Below are 23,581 nucleotides of genomic sequence, written 5' to 3' on the forward strand. Positions count from 1 at the left end.
GAAAGTGTGTATATAAGCACAGTATTAATGCAAGATGAGGCTGCTAGTCATTAGCACTTAATGGGTCAGCATTGACTTAGCTGATGTGCTTCTTAAAAAGCTCTGCACATTTGGGTTGATCAAATGGGACTCATATAAGGGTATGAGAAACCCATAATACATGTGCATTGAGTGTATGCTGCAATATTAGTAGAACACATCAGCAAAGTTTTGAGGAAATCTTGGCGTCTGTTCAAAATTTATAAGAAGTTTACTGTAGGTCATGACATCACTTATGGAAAAGGAAATTAAGAAAATATTAGAATAAAATAAACATAAATATTTTTATAACAAGTACAAATTCCCATGACTTGTTGCTGACATATTAAGAGCAGCATTAGTCCCCCTGCTTTCAGAGTAAAGTCAAGTACTCTTTCATTATGCTGGTAAGAGTGACAAAATATCATCCGTACGTGACATCATATAATGTTGTAGTGTTCTAATCCAGCAATGGAGGCACCAAATTTTTGAAAAATCGTAACTATTGAACAAATTGTCTCATTTGCCTCAAACTTCACTGATGTGTTCTACTAATATTGCTGCATTTTTATCAATCCATATTGAAACCCAAACATATTTGAAATATGTTTGGGTTTCTTTAATATTTTATTGACAGTGATTGCTCTGTTTTTGCATTTGCCTTGCTTAAGTGTCCCAAAACGTTTTTCATTTTCTTTCAAATTCTTCAACTTTGAGGGTTTGATAGTTTGTCCCAGAATCATAAAGTATAACAACTGATATTACAGAACATAACAATTGACAGAAACATTGACAATATGGAACCAAGATCCACTACTTTCTTTAAAGATATTTCCTCTGGTTAATACCATCAGGCTCAGGTTTTTGCTGTTTCCTCTGGCCATTTTGCTGTTCCCTGTGGTCAAATGAAGGAGTATGTCAGCCTGAGGTTAGTTGATGTGTGTGTACCTGTCAGAGGGGGCTCCTGTATTTTTTTAAAGTGTTGATTGGCTTTGGGAGAAATGTGAGGGGGGATCAAGGGCAAATGTTAAGGCCACCCCACTCCCTTGATGACTGGAAGAGTCTTTAAGGCTGCATTTATCTAACTTGAGAGAGAGAATCACGTTTCAAAATGCGTTTAGAACGGTGTTTGCAAACGTGGTTTGAAACGCGATTCTCGGGGTGTTATGTTTATCTTACCATCATACAATCGCGATTCAAGTGGTGTCACTGCGCAGCTGCTTTGCGCCGTTTGACCCTGGAAGTAAAGGTCAACTGCATACCACCAAATATGCCTCCTCAGTCACACACAAATGGGTAGAGAGCACAACCGGAAACAGCTGGGATTTGACCTTGAGATATAAACGCGTTTCAAAACGGCACTGCATTTATCAACTCACAGAACGGCGATCATGGTCTCAAACGTCTTTCAAAATGCCCTTTGAAAGGCATTTCAAAACGGCATTTCTAAACACGTGTGAAAACACGGTTGGGTTTATCTAACCCCTGAAAATGCCTCAAACGCGTTTAGGATCGTGATTCTGCCTCAGAAAGTTTTAAACGCAGCCAAAGGCTTTTGTCTCTTTTTTTTCAGCAGTGTGGGTGAGAGTGGTTGGGGGGAGGGGGGTGCCAGAAGACAAACCTCGACTTTCTGCTCACCTCTCAATACTCAAGTTGTTAATAGAAGCAAGCAAAAGGGAGAAGCAAACAAATGAAGGAGAAATATTTCAGGGTTTTTTTTTTTGTCTTTAAATAAAAATGTGGCAAAGGATATGTAAATGAAAAAAAAAATAACAACAACAACATGAAGCCCAGAGACCCATTGATTTTTGTGAGTGCTTGGAGGCAGGGGGTAGGAATGGTGAGATCAAAGGCAAATGTCAAGTGGTGTAGTGTGACTTGTGGATGGAGGCGAGGGGCAAGAAGACAACCCTCAGATTTCAACAGGTGCTGCCAACCTCTCAACACTCAAATTTTGTAGTAAAAGCAAATGGCAGTCAGATCCCAACCATGGACTGGGTCAGCACATTATTACTATTAGATTTCTAGGAGGGGGTGGTCATGGGTAGAAGAGGGCACAAAAGAAGGAATGAGAAGACATGAATTAAAGTTTTTTTTTTTTCATTAATGTAAATTTGGAAAAAATATGAAAGAAAAAAATGTTAGGCCCTCAGACCCCATGGATTTCCACGGGTGCTGCTAGTACTATATGCTTTGTATATTTGAAAATCAGAATAAGTGGTAATATTGTATTTAGTATTTAGTATTTAGTATGCATCACATCGCACAAGTTAAGGCTTAAAAAGGCTAAAGTTCCTCACTGTGGTAGAGCAGACATTTCCCTCCAACAGCCTGACACCCCCAGCTCCCCCCCCCCCAACTTGGTTGCTATGCATTCCACAAAATCTGCAGAGCTACTCTCTGACCATGGTATAGATATGCTCAGAAATAAGTTGATAAGAAGTACATGTAGTTGCAAGCACAGCTTAACCCCAAAGTCTGAAAAAAGCCTCTCCTTCTTAAATCCCAATGCTTTGTAAATTTCAAAAGATCTTCTTTTTACTTATATGCATGTATGTGTGGTGGGATGCTTTTCAGTTGCAATTATGGCCCAAGTGGACACCTAAAACCTGGCATCCACTAGGGTGCGAACAAGATGCAGAACACAAATTTAGCAAATCCACATTTATTCGGAAACTTCTCCGCATGTTCTTGAAGTATTCCATTCACTGACTTAATCATTCCTAAAGACGTCCGAATGTTTCTGCACCTGTGGGAGAGGGAAAAATTTCCACGGCCAAAGTTTGATCAAGACCAAAGTTTGGATGCAGAAATTAACTTCCTGACACTTTTGGCAACTTGTCGTGAGGACATCTCTAGGACATCCAGCCTTTCTGTAACACTTCCACCTCTTCCGCAAACACTGCTGAAAAAATTCCACAGTTTGGGCAACTTCGTGATTCCAAGCAGAAATTACCTGGAATGTTTTAGGAAACTGCGGAGCCAATGATGATCTAAATAGGCAAGTGACAGAAGACGAAATTCAATGTACTGTAGCATTATGCATATAAAACAGAAAAAGAAAAAGAAGGAAGGCGAGTTTCCAGTCATAGCCTTGCAGCCGACCATCTCTCCCTCTGATTATGAACCAGTGAATGTAATAAAACTACAATTCGCATATTGTACATTAAACAATACTTAACATTGATCGTACTGATTAACACATTACATTGGTTGATTCTATCCATAATTCACATTTTAGAACCATTTGAAGCATTAGAGCTGGATTTTTTCATCTGCAAGTGATAAATAGCAACTGTTTACCATTGGGAGCAGTGATTAAAAAAAGTTGGAATTCTCACATTTTATGCTTATGTATAGTTCAGTAGAATCACAAAATGTCCTACCATATAAGAATGTTGCAGTAAAGCCACAAATATGATATTCTAGAAATGATTTTGATAAAACTATAGTTCTCATTTTTGTATATTTAACAATACTTAACATTGATTTTACTGACTAACATGTTTATATTGGTTGTTTCTATCCATAGCTCACATTTTAGAACTATTTGAAGCAAACAAGCTGTTTTGAGTTGTTTTTTTTAATCTGCAAATGGTAAATACAGTGCACTCTCATTATAACGAGCACGGTTATAGCGAAATTTGCAGTTACAATGAAGGAAAAATTCAGGGCGCAACATTATCCACAGCAAAGCCTCTTTTCTCGGTAAATAAATACTTTTCCAGAATCTGTATTTATATTGAGTTATACAGTTCAGCCAGCGATCAAGTTCCCCCTAGATCGCGATCATGGGCGATCAGTGATTGCATACGCAATCAATTGATTGTATGCAATTCGGCATACAATCAATTGATTGCGACATATCACGTATGCGATCACTGATCGCCCGTGATCGCGATCTAGGGGGAACTTGATCGCTGGCTGAACTGTACATCGTTTTAAAGCTTAAAGTGAAAACAAAGTTCTGGTAAGGGCTTGAGAACCCGTCTGGCACCATTTCATATTTGCTTGCAATATATTGAAAGAGTCTACAAAGAAACTTGCCTGGCTGATGCGGTTTGCCGGAATGATGAGTCGTTTTGGAGTATTTTGAGAAAAATAATGAAAGTCGGAAAACCGACTTTTATTCCAGAAGGCTCCAGACTAACTCGGTCTCAGGGAGAACTCGACTATTTCAGACAATTTACACGCAGTTCGTGATCGCCTTATTCTACTGTATAATACCAAATGAAGCCTAACTGAACAGACAGGAAAGTGCTTGCTAATCCTGTACAAAACAAATGGACAGCGCGCGGTCCTCAAGCCTATACGCACATCACCTCAGTTGCTGAGATGCACGGTCTTTGAAGTTTTTGTTTTTGTTTATCAAGCGTCTTTGATTGTTTTTAGAGGTGCTTGATAGGCGCACACTAATTTTGCATGCGCGCCAAAGAGGTTTTTGATGCGCGCGTTGTAACAACTCAGACCATTACTGCGAGTAGCCAGAACGCGAAGCGCTACAACGTAGTTTATACAGGCCGCTCCCATAGTACAACACTGTACAATCCAGAGGGACAACCAATACAACTCAGCCCGCCATCAAAGCGAGGCCGAGTTATCCCCGAGTCCGAGTTTAGCCTGACCCCGTTTGGGTAAGTTCTGAGACTGAACCTTTTTGGTTTATATTTCGCATTTTCGTCGTTACCCATCGAATATCTTGTTATTACAGCTTTATTCCGCACATTTCCTAGGCATACGTTCACATTTGGGAGCGAAATTTGACAACTTTTGCAGGCGTACCAGAACTTTGTTTTGGCTTTAAAGGACAAGTTCACCTTCATAAACATAAGGATTGAGAGAATGCAGCAATATTAGTAGAACACATCAGTGAAAGTTTGAGGAAAATTGGACAATTGATGCAAAAGTTATGAATTTTAAAAATTTTTGTGTTGGAACTGCTGGATGAGGAGACTACTAAGGCTCGTGATGTCATATGAGTACAACAGTATAAAGAAAGTGTAAAGAAAATTCAACATATTTTCACTTTTTTCGCATAAAAAAAAGAGCACTTGACTTGCCTCTTTCTAAAGGCAATGGGAATAATATTACCAATAACATATGTCAGTAACAAGTCAAGGGAATGTGTACTTTTTTTAAAAGATGAAATTTTGTGAAATTCTCTTTATATTTTCCTTATATTGTTGTATGCATGTGACATCATACACTTTCAATGATGTGTTCTACTGATATTGCTACATTCTCTCAATCCTTATGTTAATGAAGGTGAACTTGTCCTTTAAAATCTTCCCTGAACTAAAAATTCATGTCTGGCAACTATTTGGTGGTTTTGTTATGCAGAGTAACATATCAATCAGTTAATCTATTTATGTCTAGTCACTACTGAGACACAGCAGCCATGGCAAGTATTGACTTCAAAAAGTTTGGTTCCATGGAAGTGAGCGATGCCCCAATGCCTGAATTGTCAGAGGCTTGTTGCAATGCCAAGGATTATGAGAAGAGGGAGGAGGAAGAGGAAGAAGGTAAACAGAACATGACGGCTAGCAGGCTAATGAGAGAGAGGGGGAGGGGAGAGACTAAAGTTGGTGGGGAACAAATAACTTTGCATTATATTTCCTCATATTGTATGTAAACGTGTGTCAAATGGTTGTCGCAAAGTCATCATGATTGTCCTAGTCCCTGACTTTACCATTCCCACTGTAATCCTTGATGTGTCTGCACTGTCCTGCAATCACCCTTTTCTGGAGCATTGTATGCCCTTCCCGATTGATTTCTAGGAAACTCCTATGTTTGTCTGCAGTCAGTTCTTATAGATTCCTAGTAATGTCCTCGGACAAGCTAATTCACACGCATTTTTTCTGCGTCTGACGCAGAAAGAGTGCCGAAATGGCATAATTTGCGTCTGCAACCTTTCGTATAGTCTTGTTGGGGCTCTAGTGGAAGTCGGCCCTAAAGGGTGTTCAAGGTTCAAAATTTCATGTTTATCTTTTTACAAATCAGAGTTTCATCAAACATGGTTAATAAACAAATGAGGCTTTAAGCTTGAGGCAATCAATTCCAGACATTATCATATCAAATGATTGAATTTTACAAGGTTGACGTCAGTTGATGTATTTGCACTGATGACATCAAATCTAAAAGGCTATTATTGCAATTTCTGTAGAGAATTTCACAAGCTAAAAATACTGAAAATCTGACTGAAATAAGTCAGTGAGGAGAAAAATATGCTCAGATATGTTTGACATTTGATGACATCCACAAATAAACCAATCAAATTTTACAGACTGAAAGTAAATCAATGTATTCACAGTAATGATGTCATCAAATAAAAAAAAGCTGTTATAACTACAATAGAGATTTTTTAATGCTACTTGTTTTATTGCATATTTTCTTCTGATGAATGCCTTGTACAATACACTAAAACCTTTAAATATGTAAGATATGCTTAAAACTGTTGGAAATTTGATGATATCATTTTTTATTTCACGTTTTTTGGTATCAATCAAAATTTGACATCAATTCCATTATGCAGGGTGGGTGCACATCTAAATAGCCCAAAGTATCTGCTACACTATATCAAAGTTTGGAATGAATTCATCCAAAGACAAGTAAGCTATTGCTCAATGAACACAGTCGTATCAATTGGCATTTTCAATGAGAATTGAAGTAAGTCCTCTTTTATAAGCCTTTATGCTATTTGTTTTATTGTGGGGAGGAGAGAATATGCTGATTTGCTGAGCTCAGGTCCTTTCCTCTTAACTTTCCCTTTATAGAAATAATGTATAACTTAAAGTATGGTGAACAAGACATTAAAATCAAGAAAATCATATAAAAGAAGGTGCCAAAGCAGAGGGAAATGTCTCCTTAAACAGATTTTTAAAATGTGACTTATTAAAAGATATTCACGCCACTGAGAAATCGCGAGTTAAAACTGACTGATTTGCTTCACTGATTTTCGCTCAGGAACAGCCGTCTTTTTTGAGCCCTAAAATATGACATCATGAAATGAACAAAACCCTTTACGAGTGGTGCAGCGGGACATCAAGGCCGCCATTCATAAAGCATGTATTTCTTGGTCGCATCTGCTTTCTCTGCTGAGACATTAAAACGTCCAATTTTTACCTTATATTGTACGGAAAGACTTTGAGTTTGACATCGAGAGTGAATTGAGTGTTGACAGTGACAATGACACTAGTGACAGTGGCAAAGTCGGGGTGGTAGACGAAGCGAGGGAGAGGCAACGGAGCCCACTATGTTGTTGTATTTTGTTATGGTTCGCCAAAAGTAACCGTGTCTGGTTCTGTTACAATATCATTTCCCCGCTAATAATTTTGTTAAAAAAGCCTGGAGGCTTCATATAATGATGTTGATGCCCTTGATTTTGACATAAGAGTAACATTTTGCATTGATTTTGTACTGAATTCCTGATTTTCATATTGTTTTTATAGCACCGAACATTATTTACTTTGGCGCACCATAGCAAGAAACCAGACCGTATTTGGCATGAGGGCTGCGCGATGCTAAGTTTGACTTTCTTGATGGGCCTAGCTAGCTAGCGGCATGACATATGTCGCGACGCGTCAGCATCCTACTACTAGACTAACGGTTAGTACTGTACTATAACGTACACTGTAGTTACGTTAGAGGTTCTTCTAGGGTCTATTAAAGATAATATAAAGTTTTGGTACCTCAAAAGTTTCCCTGAATTTCCTTGTCTTAGTTTCTGTTTCAAGTTAAAGTACCTTTCACATAACTAACACTGTGAGACTTACTCGCCCCAAAGTACTCTCATGTCTTAGTAATCATGTAATAATGGTTTCGTACCAGAGCCGCCGCCGTACGGCGGCGAGGTAGTACACGTATTGTACGAAACCATTATTGCATGACAACTGCGACCAGCGGCGTGCAGCCCCATACGCATAGCTAACTGTGACCAGCAGCCCCATACGCATAGCTAAATGGGGCTTCGCATTGTAGCATTCAGCATCATGACAGATTTAGTATCGCGGGTAAATATCAACTTAAAATCCAAAAATTTCTTCACTTTGAAGACTTACCAGTTAAGTTGAAGTATTGAAAACAGGCTTTGGGCAATGTTTGGTTTTGCCAATAGTCCCTTTCTGTTCGAATTGATGACTGAATGTGGCTCGGTCGAGAGGACCTTGGGAGAGCTACATTGAATTGACGGCCAGCGCATGCGCACACAAACATCTTATCCGTTCATGGATTTGAAATTTGTGTGCATGTGATGTGTGCCAATGCGCTGGCCGTAGTATTCAGTGTATGTAGCTCTCCCAAGGTCCTCTCGACTGAGTCAAATTCAGTCATCAATTCGAACAGAAAGGGACTATTGGCAGAACCAAATGTTGCACGAAGCCTGTTTTCAATACTTCAACTTGATTGGTAAGTCTTCAAATTGAAGAAATTTTTGGATTTTAAGGGGATATTTACCCGCGATACTAAATCTTTCATGATCCTGAATACTACAATGTGAAGCCCCATTACGCTATGCGTATGGGGCTGCTGGTCGCAGTTAATTGCATGATTACTAAGACATGAGAGCACTTTGGGGCGAGTAAGTCTCACAGTGTTAGTTATATGAAAGGTACTTTAACCTAAAACACAAACTAAGACAAGGAAATTCAGGGAAACTTTTGAGGTACCAAAACTTTATATTATCTTTAAATGCTTCTAGAAAATGTCTAACGGTTACTTCTACTAGTAGCTGGCTGCCCCTGAATGCACCAGAGATCAAGTTGAGTTCAGGATTTCTGTGTGAGGAGATTTGCCAGCAGCAGGCACACGACGACGGTGTTCTAACTAGAGTTCTACAAACGAAAACAAAACAAAACCAAAAAAGACAATTTAGCATGCCATCACTTTACCGGCAAATTCAACCTACAAGGGAACTGGTGAGTACAGTTTCGCATGCTTGATTAAATTATGTACCTGACTAAGTTCATATATTAGGAAATAAAGTAAAACCTTGCACTTCTAACCGTTGACGTTTGATCTAAGATCATCTAACTTAGGCCTGTGTGATTACGAGTATGTACTACGTAGGTCAGAGTTCTGGTTCTAAGTTAGAGTGCGTAAGGCCTACTACGAGCCGTTTGAGAGTCGAGACTGAGGCGCGAAAGCGCAAGTAAAAGTCTAAAAAGGATGTCATCTGTATACTTAATGGTAATTCTAAGGAAGATGGATTCAATAAGTGAAATTTTAACTCACTTGTGCCTGATTGTGTGAACAAGACATCTCACTGCACTCCAGTGGGTCATCATGTGGAATTCACGCTTTGAACCACGGCGCCGCGTAGTACAGCGCATCAGCGCAGGGCTGATTCGTTCATTTCATGACATCATAATTTTGGTCACCAAAATTTTGCCGTCAGATCGGGTTCAGGTGGTCGTAGACCCCGTTTACAGTGCGGGGCTAGGCTGAGCCGCGGCCGAGCCCTGCCTCAATTGCGGGGCCAAGCCCCGCAATTTTGTGTGTTTACACTGCCGGGCTCGGCCGCGCTTTTAATTCAAACCTTTCAATAATTTGTCGTAGTGGCGCTCTGCTTGTGAACAAACGCAATTTGGTCTAGTCTGGTTTTCAGACCCTTTGCCAACTGGATTCCCTGGCGACAAAGTCGCTGTTCGGGCAAAGGCCTTTGCCGGAGGAAAAATCCTTTGCAGGACAAAACCACCTTAAACTATACTAGTTTTCGATGTTGAGGGGGTTAATATCCTGAATAGCGAAATAGTACAGGCAGAGGGTCTGGAAGCCAGACTAAAATTGGCCGCGCATTTGGCCCAGTTTGTGTTTACACTGAGAAAAGGCCGGGCTCAGCCGTGGCTCGGCCGCGGCCGAGACCACCTGTAGAGCGTGGCCAAATGCGTGGCCAATTTTGGCCCCGCATTTGGCCTTTTGCGTGTTTACACTGAAATGAAGGAGGGCTCGGCCGCGGCTGAGTCGCGGCCCAGCCCTGGCCCAGCCCCGGCCGAGCCCCGCACTGTAAACGGGGTCCTTTAAGGGTCTCAAAACACCATCTCTCCATCGTTCTAGAAACGTTTTCACCTTTGAAAATTAATTATTCATATTCCTAGAGACTAAAGCTTTTCAGAAATATATAAATCACCTTGTTTTTTAATATTGTCGGTTGCCGACGATACGTACATTAAAGGTATACAGTACTCCCTCTGATGAGAAAATATAACATCCTTCATCATCACCAATGACTTGATAAATTTTTCCTTTAGAACCAAAGACTATCAAAAGAAGAATGCCTCTTCTATTGCTTGCTTTATAGACCCCTGACTTCAATTCATTTGACCGCCCCAGTGTCATTTATTTGTGAACTATAATGTGTATGTGTTTCCTTTAAACTTCATGTCCTTTTGATCCATTCAAGCATTGTATTTCTTTAGTTTTAGCTCTTATACCTCTAATATTGACAAATATTAACATTGAACTTGCTATTTTGTGTAATCGCATTCCCTAGGTTAACTCTGTGACTGTATTGCAAAAACATAATCTGGTTCCCTTGAATATCTTGTAACATGAACAGTAGGAAATACCTCCTTCCCCATATGTAGCTTACTATGGCCACCATTCTCAGATTTCTATTAATTCTAAAGTCATTTAGCCAAATCTAACATATCAGAATGTGAACAGAAATAAACACACCCTTTACAACATCATTCTTCAAAACATTGACACATTCATGACCCCCTTAACTTAACCTTACAAAGTTCCCCTTTGACCCTACATACAAGTGTGTACATTGCTTGGGTCCCTCCTAATAAAACCTCCATTCCCTTCCCACCTCCCTGCTCCATCCCTGCAATAGTTAAAGGAACGTTGCATCCAACTTCTCCAACCTACCCAATATCATGTGAAACTCACAATCAGCAATGCAACCTGCAGTGCATACAGTCACTTTGGGTTTTTGTTCGCATTGTGTACTTTGTCATTCTTCAGTTGCAAAATAGTCCAAGGCAAAAGGTGTATTGTCCAGGAACAATGGGAACCTTGAGAGGAGATCATGCAAACAGTGAGGGAGGGAGAGAAAAAGAGAAAAGCTTTATACAGAGAGACATACAGAAAATAGGGAGAGAAAGAAAAGGGAAAGAGAAGGAAAAAGGAATGGGATATACACACACACACACTCACACATCACACACATATAAGATGAGTGCAATGAACTGTGGGATTTCAGAGGGTTTTGTATTGTTCATATTTAGATCTTGACAATTCAATATGGTTTAAATTCTGCATGATGAGAATTTGTTTCACAGACGTGGGTGATACTAATTATTCTTCTGTTCAGTCACAATGCCTGCACTGACATGCTTCATTGATTTGCACTATGGTTTGTGTGTTGTTCAGGCCTAACTCCATGGTGTACAGAGTTTGGGTGTGCATGAGAATAACTCCAAGCCAGTGAGGTATGCCAGTGAGTGGGAGAACAGCATTGGTGCACTTTTTAAATCAATGGAGCATATGATTACGTAGCATATGTGAAGGTGTTCTGTGGAATGAAAATGCATGACAATGGGAGTCAGTTGCGGTAAACGAACAGGAATTCTAAAACTTAGGGTGTTGGCTTGTGACGGCAAGAAACTTGATTGGAAGACCCAAGTCTAACTCAACTTTGAAAACAACTAAAATTTAGAAGTGTTGCTTTTGATAACACAAAGTGTTGCCTTTTCTTTGATGCCAGCAAGAAACAGTAATGTCCTGGAGGTTTAATGCCCAGAAACACAGTGGTGTGAGGAGTAACACAGCGCATCAGTTACACATGACTGTTGATGACATGCCACTGTCAGATTCTTCCCAAGGACCAGTGGGCACCCAGCCTCAAAACACCACACCAGTCAGCCAAGGCAGCATAAAAATGAAACGTAACAATTCACTCCAAAGCTTCAGCATCTTTCGCAGCTTTCCTGGTAAACCTGCTTCCCTATCAAAGGTCTTTGGCCGCAAATCAAAACTTTCCTTATCAAGTTCCAAATCATTATCTCTTTCACAGGACAATGTGGCTTATGACTTTGAAGCACAGCGGGCAATGCCTGCATCACCTCGTTCAGCTTCGCATATGGCTTTGACTCTGGAGCAGGAGAAAGCAAATAGCCCAGCATACTGGGAGATTCCCCTAGATAAGCTCGTGGTGGGAAATAGAAAGCAATATGGCAGGTTGGGAGAGACTTTCTTTGGCAAGGTCCTTATTGGCAACCAGTCCTTGTCTGTTGACGTCAAGAAGAAACATGGTAAGTCACATAGTACATTTTAAGTATGAAGATTTATTTTGTTGTTGTTGTTGCTTTATCATTATACTGCTTCTCTGCTTAGTTATAGAAATAATGATAACTGCATGTGCTGTGATCATAAGGAAAACATTCACAAATAAATCAGCTACAGAAACTAATTGTATTATGGCATCATTGTTTCTACTCTATTTCGCCCTACATCGTTAGCAATTAATAGTGACTGTAAAAACAGTAGTAATAGTAAAGGTAGCAGCTGTAGTAGACGTGACTGTAGGCCTGTGTTTAAAGTACTAATGCACATATGCAATATATTCCTTGGTGATTTTATTTTCACTAATTTCTTGAGTCAGATTATATTTTGTTATATTAAAAACATGCAAAGATATTGCTGTCATTTAAAGCAAATGCATTGTATAATTATATCATCAATGCTCACTGTGGGAAAAGGCTACACTACTGTATGTGAAGAGGGAATTCAAACACCTTATGCATTCCAATTTAATGCTGTGGTTCTCAGTCATGAATCTAACCTCTTTTTAAATTGTCTTTTATGTTCTGATTCATAAAAAGTTATCCTCACAAAATGTACCTAAGGTGTTCACAGTACTACTTGTACAGTACTTTATCAGAAGCAGAAGTTGAGTACATCAGTGATAAACTTGAACATGAGAAGTAATTGCTAGTGCTTCATGAATAAGTAAAAATAATTTATAATGGAAGCTTCAGCTTCTAAACAATGAAAGTACATTGGTAGGCATGGCCAGGCCAGGAGTGATTTCTTATCAGTAGTAGTAGTAATAGTAATAGTAGTATCATTATCATAACAAGTCTTGGTGGCAGCCTACTACATGTACGTATGGAAAAGAGTAGCTCCCTATAAAAAAAAAAAAAAAGTGCCTCAAACCTTAAGTCAGCAAAGTGGACCAAACATGTGCTTATTTCAGGTCCATTGGAAAATCAACTCAACTTCTGCAGGAAATAAGCCAGTTCGTAATAGACCTTATGCATTGACGTCATCACTCGCTTGACAACCTCTCGCGACGCCATCTTAGAGGGCAAGCGAAGTCCTTGACATCGCAGAGGCGTGCAGCTAGTATGTGCTTTTCCTATGCGCGCTAGCGGCGATCGCCTCACTCGCCGCCAGTCCCCAGGCTAGTGGCAGGTTTTTTTTTTACCATCAAACAAGTTTGACATGACATGACACATTATGTAGCAATATTTGGGTAATTTTCTCACATTGTGCAATCGAAATACTCACAGCAACTACAGAATTCCTAGGTTATATCGCAGAAATTTGTATCCATAGCGCAACATCGCCGTTCGCTGAATGTATGTCGCCATTTTGAATTTCATTAGCCAATCACATGCGAGGTACGTGTTTTAGTAAAAAACACGTAGAAATCTACCTCGCATGTGATTGGCTAACGGATTCGTAGGTTGATGAGCTGTTACGACCGCTGGTAGTTGCATCTTTTTTCATGAAAATTGTGCCAAAATGTTGGATATATCATTAACCTGGTGAGTGCAATGCATACATCAAATGTCGATTTTGCTATACAAGCTTGAATTTCCCGATCTAGGGCTGTAGATTACATGCAATAGACAAGACAGTAAAAGAAACACCGATGTTGTGTGTAAATGCCCATTGCCTCGCGTGTAAAAGCACGCTCTAGCAACGCATCGCTTGCCCTCTGAGGGAGGGCGCCCTTCAGTTAGTAAGACCGTGTGACGTCATATGCATAAGGTCTATTAGCTCATGTACACATTGGTACAAATGGCCTTTAATTCTTTTTTCTCAGTTGGTTAGGCACTTCGCTTGTTTTCAAAGCGGCATAATGCCTAAGCTTGCCTGACGTAACAATTTATGGAATTCATGTTCAAACAAAGAATTATCTCGCGTTTAGAGCAGGTGATCAGAATACTCCATCAGTTGACAATTTAAATTAGTGGTCATCCATTTCATTGTTTTGTATTGAATGCAATAACAGCCTATTTCCTTTTATATTGCAAAATACCATTCTTGCTGTCAGGTGGATGTGCTGGCAAGCACCATTTAGATAAGGATCACATGAATAATTATCGCATCACAGATGCTTATCTCAGTGAATTTACAAAATGAAATGCCTGTTGGTACAAATGACCTTTTTCTGCTCATGCGCAAAGTGGAATTACGAACTGGTCTATTGCTATGCATGGTATACAATGTATAATGTGTGTGTGTAAAACATGAAAAAGCTTTGGCCATGTACATGATGGCTGCTGCATCTTTTCAAACAATTGTGCCTGAAGGATCGAGGAACCTGTGGGACATAAGCAGAATTGGGAAAGACTTCCTTTTGAGACAGCCACCCCAATGACACTAGTACTAAATAAGTGCAGATCTATACCTAACGTTATACAACTCTACATGTAAATTGTACCTAGCCTAACCTTGCTTGCGATACGCACGGATGCACGCACTCACTTTTGGGTGGCTGTCTCAAAAGGAACTCTTGCCCAGAATTGTTCACTTGCTAGGCATGTACAGTGTATGTGTGGATGTAATGATTGGATGTTCATGTGTTTTTATCTTAGAGTGTGTGCTGCCACACAAATCATGTGAATGCATGAAGAGAAGTTTGGCCTAATGGTAGCACCACCACCAATTCTGTCTTGCCATCAGCATTCAAACCTCTTTTGATTGCTGAACCAATCAACATTTACAAATGTACATGTGTGTTTGTGTGTATAACTGTTTCTGATTCAGCCTTTTAATACTCTTCTGTCATAGCTCCATTTGAAAGGAAGAAGATCATGGCGGAACTTGCTGTGCTTGGACGAATAGGTCATCATAGTAACATTCTGAATCTTGTTGGAGCTTCCACAAAGTTGAGTGAGTAGTAACCACAAGATTCTGTTTGATCATGTTTGCATGAATTTAGGTGTAGACCTACAATTTTTTGGCCTCTTCCCCTCAAAGGAATAGTATGTCTGTCAATCCATCTTACCCAGACCTGGTATTGTATAACATTGAAGACCTATTCAAATTGTTACAAACTTATTGTTAGTAATCTCATCATGTAAACTGTTTATTCCTGAGCAATTATTATTTTCTGGAAACTTCTTGGCTTTTCAGACTTTTTGTTTTGTTAGATTAGTGAGGATGTCATTTCCTTGGATTCACACACCCGACCCAGTCGACGGCGTGCCAACTTCACACATTCTGCTCAAACACACAAATCCGCCCAAACCAATAAATCGCCAAATGCCACAGTACAATGAAAGCATTTCTCGCGAATTTGTTCCTCTCACATATAGCTTACATTCTATGTGGTGATTGGCTAGCAAACGGTGTTCCCTACTAAGTTTCTGTCGCTGTTTTCTGTGCAAAAGTCATGCTTTTACAATCACATAACTACATTTGTATTGTGCATTTGAAATAAAAACAGTCATAGAGTGGTCATACAATGTACATCAAAGCAAAGCCTGGCATTTTTTCTACAACTTTGCTCACTGCATGCCAAAACAAAACATAAATTTATAAAAGTTACTTTGATTTGAAATGCAGAATGTTTTCCCAAAGCATGCCTATGTTGCTGTCTCAGAATAATGTGGCACTCAGGGGGTTCATACCATGGCACGTAAAGAGTTAAAAAGCATTTTTCAGTGCAGTATATCTCACCTGAGCCAAGGGCTCTGTTTTAGGGTTTGAGAACACAAAGTTGTTCAAATGGAGAAACATTTAAGAAAAGCTGAATCTTAGTAGTCTTTTTCAGAACTCCACATTAAGATTGAAAATCATAATGAAAACTAGACTTAATAGAAATTTGTCAAGACTGGCAAATTACATGTAGGTGATCCATTCAATTTGTGATTGGGAGCAACTGACCATGCAATTTTTTAGATGTTCATCAGAGAACAGGGATTTACAACCATTTTATGTGGACTATAGGATACAGGTTTTGCCCATACTGTGAGTCAAGATGTGTATTGCACAAAATCTCCATAAATTGATGCCCAAGTTTCCCATTCAACCACATCTTAAGACTTAATTACATTATGCAATCCATGATCAATGGCCTTAGTCCGCAGGGATAGCTACAACATATAATGATCAAATGGCACTTTCAGACACACCGAGTTAATCATACGACATATGGATATACAACATTTTGTTATGAGAGCATTCAGACTCAGCACCCCGTTATACGGCAATCATATTGGAGCATTCAGACCTATCGCACTAGTGATATTTCTTGAGTAGACGTGAATCTCTTCCATGCGCAGTACGTAATTTACGCAGGCTTTGCGCATAGTGTTTATACTCTGCCTTGGATTCATCCAGTATTTAGCTAGTTCGCGCTGCAAATAAGCCCCTCCTACTCATACGATGTATGGATATGAGAGCATTCATACACAAATATACATCGTATAGATATAATTTGTAGGATAATGATTTGAAACAACGCTCAAACCATTTTGTCGATATATGACATAATAATTGATACGACATTTCAGTATAAGAGCATTCAGACACATAAAGACGTCCTATCTCCATTCGTCCTATATCCATACGAGAACTCTGTAGTCTGAAAGGGGGGTTAATCTAGGAGAAATCAAGCCAAGGATAAGTAAGCTACTGCTTATTTCATATCCATTATGACATTTCCCTAAAAAATGGACTGCCATAGAGATATCATTTAAAATGCTTAACTTTTTTCAAGGGTAATTTCAATTGATTTCTGTCACAATGATGAATGTCATCAAATTGAAAAACTACATACAAATACAATATAGAATTTAATATGCTACTACATACTGAAATCTGGATATACACTCTGTGTGTAAATAGTCAAAAATATTAAAGTGAGAAACACTCAAATGAATTTGAAAGCTAATATGTGTTGCTTGAAGGTTTTAATGGTGAAGCAAATAAGGGAGAATGGTTTGCAGTAGCACCATGTGAATGTACATCATTGTAGTCCTTGATTAATTTATTGATATGAACAAAAGTATGAAACAAACTAAAGCCCTTTTTACACTTGTGTTTCTTAACCCCGTACTTTCTCTGACCCAGGACTATCGTTAGTCCCGTACCAATTTTTTCAGCTTTTTACACTCGCCAATTAGTCCCGTACTAAGCTCTTGTCCGGGGCTAAGGAGAAAATTGACCTTTTTACACTCGTATTTCTTAGTCCGTTACTTTCCAAACCACATGAATATTTATGATTACGCTGTGCACTGTACACGTACATGCACGCATGACTTCAAAACTTCTACACAGAATTTTGACCTTTGACTTCTTTGACCTTTGACCTTGATTTTTGACCTGTATTGTACATTTTGCTACAAAATGCTACTCCTTCGCCATTTCTAACCTGATTTCAATTCCGTTTGCTGTATGTGATGGCACTAGGTGAGGGCTTCAAAACTTTTTCACAGAATTTTGACCTTTGACTTCTTTGACCTTTGACCTTGATTTTTGACCTATATTGTACATTTTGCTACAAAATGCTACTCCTTCACCATTTCTAACCCGATTTCGATTCCATTTGCTTTATGTGATGGCACTAGGTGAGGGCTTCAAAACTTCTACACAGAATTTTGACCTTTGACCTTGATTTTTGACCTGTATTGTACATTTTGCTACAAAATGCTACTCCTTGGCCATTTCTAACCCGATTTCGATTCCGTTTGCTTTATGTGATGGCATTAGGAGAGGGCTTTAAAACTTCTACACAGAATTTTGACCTTTGACTTCTTTGACCTTTGACCTTGATTTTTGACCTATATTGTACATTTTGCTACAAAATGCTACTCCTTCACCATTTCTAACCCGATTTCGATTCCATTTGCTTTATGTGATGGCACTAGGTGAGGGCTTCAAAACTTCTACACAGAATTTTGACCTTTGACCTTGATTTTTGACCTGTATTGTACATTTTGCTGCAAAATGCTACTCCTTGGCCATTTCTAACCCGATTTTGATTCCGTTTGCTTTATGTGATGGCATTAGGTGAGGGCTTTAAAACTTCTACACAGAATTTTGACCTTTGACTTCTTTGACCTTTGACCTTGATTTTTGACCTGTATTGTACATTTTGCCACAAAATGCTACTCCTTCGCCATTTCTAACCCGATTTCAATTCCGTTTGCTTTATGTGATGGCACTAGGTGAGGGCTTCAGAACTTCTACACAGAATTTTGACCTTTGACCTTGATTTTTGACCTGTATTGTACATTTGCTACAAAATGCTACTTCCGGTGGGGACATACATGTATATTACGCACCGTGTAATTTCTACTTTTCCTTGTTCTAAATCATTTTGCCAGCCTTGAAGACATTATAACTTACATCTCAAGTCATCAGATTCTAACAAAGTGTGGACTCATTGTCCTTCCTTAGGCCCCCATCTCACTAGGAAGGCGACCATGGCAATCTGTGAAAAATTTACAAATCGTGGCGCAGTCGCCATCCGTCTCCATTTTTGGCCTCCGAGGTGATTACACTACTGTTTCTCTACACTCAACCTGCGCTGTAGGCGATAGCGCCATGATGGTAATACGACTCTGTCACATTGTTGCCGCATTTCCAGGCCGACGAGTCGTGCTGCTTCTGCGATTGAACCCACTGTACTGCGATATTTGTATGCTTATCAAGACCTTGCTACAACAATGATACGATCGGAGCGACAGTGATACATTTACCCCAGGCTTATGCAACGATCTCAAGCGATTGGGATATAAAATGGGTGTCATGATTGTTCTTCAGTCAGATGTCAGTGTCAAACCAACATGGATATGCAGAATATGGTTTTACCCTTACATCTTAGCATTCTAGAACACACCAGTTAGAACCTGATGTGAAATCCTGCTATTAGTTAAGTCAGCCATTCAATTTAAAGAGTAAAATGTGTATTCAATATTAAAGAAATGGCTTATGAGCAAACTACAAATCGTATCCTACAATGAGACAATTTTATGAAGATATATTTGAAAAGATTACAACTTAATTTACTTTCATTGACTTGCAATGAAATATGACAAACAAGCAATTTAATAAACAGGGTAGATTCGTACTGAGTGTACATGAAAAAAGAAATTTTATCCACTTTTCTCCATGTCCACCTTCCTGGTCTGGTGCATCACTTTTGTTCATGGTTGAATCCTGTTACGTAATACTGTAGATGTGGTATTTTTCATTAGCGATGGGGGCCGCTTTCGATGCGTTTGAGTTATGTTTTACATGTTGCTACCCCGTCAGAGCTAAGAATATGACGCTTTTAATGCGCTCGTGAGGGGATTGTGATATGCTCTAAAACCACGGCGACCTCGCTACGGAAGTTTTGGACATGTTCAAAACTTGGCAGTGACCATGGCGATGGTGGCGACCCTCCACGCTTCTGAACTGCTCAGGATACGATGGAGAAGATTTAAAGCGAACAAGCCATGATCCGCTGCGCTTTGATGATTTTTGATGATCATAGCGGAATTGCCATCTGGTGAGATGGGGGTATAATGACCTATAACAGACTTTTTGAAAAGGATTAAAAAAAAAAAAATTACACTATATCACCATTGACATACGCACAGAATATCAACTTGATGCACCCATCTGACAGATAGGCTTGAAATTTGACTGAAATATTCTCGATCAAATTCAAAACTGATTTCATGAAAAGAAAATGATGTGCATGCAAAATGATTTCTAGCTCAATTTTCATTACATGAGATATGTATCAGTCAAGTTTCATTGAAAAAATAACATTTCAAAATGGAAATAGAGATAATGTGATTTTAGAGAATTGCTTCATAATGGTGTCATGGTTGACCAGTCACAATGACATTTTAAGATTTTCCATCCTTGAAACATAAACAAAATTCAAATAAGTGATGAAAGTTTTGTGAAATTTGCAAAAATTATGAGAAAACATTAGGGTACGTATTAAAGATTAGTGCAGAAAAAAAAAAAAAATTAAAAAGAAAAAAATAAAGAAGTCATACAGAATCAGCAGGTGATCAGTGATTTCACACAGATCACCTAATTATGAAATGCTGTACATAGCCATTGTCTTGAGAAGATGTTAAATCAGGGAAATTTCTAGATCATCAGAAAATGTAAATCTGCACTTTTGTACATTACATATTATTGCACACTTGTGTTGATTGGTGATAACGTGTTTCTTTCTTATTATTATTCAGAGCATAACATCTCACTGATTACTAGCATTTGGTATTGTTGTTGATTACTATGCTTCGATAACTTTTTTTCTTTGTTAGTTCCAGCATCCACTTGTCAACAATCAGCCAATTGTTCTTCCTACTCAGATGGAACACAAGAGGAATTCTAATATGTTTTCACTTTTTTCTAACCTTTCCTTCATCAGATACTGTTTACCTGGTCTATGAAGCTATGGAACCTGTTCGACTAGATGTCTTTGTCCAGACAATCCATGATGTTCACAAACCAGTCAAACTTCATGTCCCTGATTTTGATGTCACCTTGCCACTGATGCCTCTCCTGATGCAGTTTGCCATTGACATAGCCTCAGGTCTTTCGTATCTAGCTTCCAAGGGAGTGAGTTTCAAGCCTGTTTCAGAAAATAACAATTTCCTACTGTAAATGTATCTTTTACAATTATGTATTTTTCTTTGTTTTTTGCCATTAATGTTTAGAACATATATCATGTCTCCAGTCCCCTTATGAGCATTGTAGCCATCATCATGTGTCTTCTGATATTGTTTTCAGCTTACATGTGGTCAGTCAGTAAGCAGACTTCACTCTCATCCTTCAAATGACAATATTTCTTCTTTTTCCCAACAAATACCAATCATACAGGACATTAAAATGACAAGCTGAAAGGATATGGGGATATAGGAATTTCCAATGATGTACAGTACATTCCAGTGAATAAGTTTCCTCAAGTAGCAAGCAATTTACCCAGCAGTCAACCTGAATGATTGAAAAAAGAAAAGGATTAACCTTAATGTTAGACATTGTTTTGTCAAGCTTGTAAACTACATGTGATAGCATACTTGATATCAAATCAAGTGATACTTCCCTTATCTTAACTTTCTCCTCTTTTTTTTTGTTTACTATTAAGTGCAAGAATTAACTAAATTGGCTATCAAGACACATTATGCATGAGAACAGGAATCACAGAACATTCAGAAATTAAACTCAAAATTTTTACAACTGTGTATGGAAAGTTCTCATAGATTATCACATACAAATGCTCTTGTGTATTTAATGTGCACAAGAATCAGTGCTCAAATTTTGCAGTGGGTCCAATTGCTTAGTACAATTGCAGTTAGTAGCTCCATGGGTGTGTGAATATCTCGAAGTGTTTAGTATCCACAGAGTCTCACAGCTGTTTCCTCGTTCTTGTCAAGTGATTCAGAGATATGGAACAAAGCAATGCTTTCTTGCCGGCTACGCCATAATGACTTTTGCGTGTAATGTCAACTTTATGTGCTCAATAAGCTTCCCATGTAACAATTCATTTTTTTTTTCTTTTTTTTTTTTTAGAGCAATACCATCATTCATGATGGCAATTCAGTATGAATACTCAGATATGAATACTCATTGAAGAGCTGTTGGATCAAATGACCATTATTTCTATTACTATTCCTCTAATCATCTTTCATTGTGCATCATTCATAAACTTCTACATATTAGTCTTTTGTAGGATATGACCAAACAAGGCAGTGATCATTCTTAACCCCATAAAGCCCAAGCTATTTTGACCCCTTCCAGGCCCAAGGGGAGGGGGCACATTGTTAGGGTATGTGCTAAAATCAAGTAAGTCCATAGAAAAGATTGCAGGGATTTCATTTCCTCACCAGAAGGGTTACTTTCTAACCAATTGCAAATAGATTATTGTATCCCCCGAACAGAGTTTGGAGGATACTATGGATTTGGCCTTGTTGCGCCGCGTCCCCCGCGTCCCCCGCGTCCCCCGCGTCCGCCGCAGAGATTTTCTTGTGAGTGCTCTACTGGCTGCAGTTCTCTTCGATCATCTTCAAATTTGGCATGAAAGTGTATTATGGTAAGACGAAGAAGCCTATTGTTTTTGGTGATGGCGCCCTCGCTTGTTCCGTCTTTATACATGAGATGGTAAATTTAACAGGGTTTTCTTGTGTGTGCGATGCTGGCCTTGTTTCTCGACCGATTTTTTTTCAAATTTGGTATGTAAATGTATCATAGTCAAATCTATACACCTAAACTATTGATAATGCTGCCCTCACTGTTCCACCTTTTACAGGGTCAAAGGTCACCCTGATCGTGTCAAAATTTGCAGAAGTGCTTATTTATGCAATAACTTGATTGTTATTCAATGGATTTTATTCAGACTTGCTAAGGAGATGTATGGTTGGTCATTCTACATGAAGGGCACAACAGTTTGTGGTGACGGCGCCCGCAGTGTTCCGACTTGGATGCCAACGGACATTTCTTGTGTGTGTTCTATCAGCCATATTTCATATTAGATTTTCTTCAAATTTGGCAAAAAGGTGCATTATAGTGAAATGAAGATACCTATATTGTTTTTGGTGGTGGCGCCGCCCTCGCTTGTTCCGTCTTTATACATGAAAAGGTTAATTTAACAGGGTCTGCTTGTGTGCGATGCTGGCCTTGTTTCTTGACCATTTTTTTTTTTCAAATTTGGTATGTAAATGCATCATAGTCAAATCTATACACCTACACTATTGATAATGCTGCCCTCACTGTTCCACCTTTTACAGGGTGAAAGGTCACCCTGATCATGTCAAAATTTGCAAAAATGCATGCTTATTTAGGCAATAACTTGATTGTTACTGGATTTTACTCAGACTTGCTAAAGAGGTGTATGGGTGGTCATTTTACATGAAGGACACAACAGTTTGTGGTGACGGCGCCCTCATTGTTCCGACTTGGAGGCCATGTCACATTTCTTGTATATGCTCTATAAGCCACATTTCTTGTCGGATTTTATTCAAACTTGCTATGGAGGTTTGTAGGGAGTTATTTTAGGTACCATGGTAACAAAATTTTTCATTGCCAGTGCTCTCATTGTTCAAACTTTTATAGGATGACATGTCATATTACTTGTATGTGCTATGTATACTAGCCTCATTTCTCGTCGGATTTTATTGTATCCTGCGACAGTTGCCCTATTATACAACATTCTGGCCTAAAAAGTAATCCAGATGGGGTATGGGAGACAGGTTTGGGGGATACATGTGCTCGATTGCGAGTGCTCTAGTTATTTTTTTTGGACACCTTTTGAGATGGAGAAAGATTTAGATGCAGATTTAAATATGCAGAACAGGGAGGTGCATATATCCCAAAG

General features: G+C 39.0%; 1 protein-coding gene across 1 annotated transcript in view; it reads left to right on the forward strand.

The window, feature by feature from the left end:
• LOC140236470 (uncharacterized) overlaps positions 1-23,581 on the forward strand; it is a 180,883-nt gene that overhangs the window by 80,253 nt on the left and 77,049 nt on the right. The window contains exons 14-16 of the mRNA XM_072316394.1: positions 12,035-12,272; positions 15,043-15,144; positions 20,639-20,829. Of these exons, the coding sequence (XP_072172495.1) occupies positions 12,035-12,272; positions 15,043-15,144; positions 20,639-20,829 (531 nt within the window). The remainder of the gene's footprint in view (positions 1-12,034; positions 12,273-15,042; positions 15,145-20,638; positions 20,830-23,581) is intronic.

The sequence above is a fragment of the Diadema setosum genome, chromosome 13, assembly GCF_964275005.1.
Source record: "Diadema setosum chromosome 13, eeDiaSeto1, whole genome shotgun sequence".
In the NCBI taxonomy this organism is placed as follows: domain Eukaryota; kingdom Metazoa; phylum Echinodermata; class Echinoidea; order Diadematoida; family Diadematidae; genus Diadema; species Diadema setosum.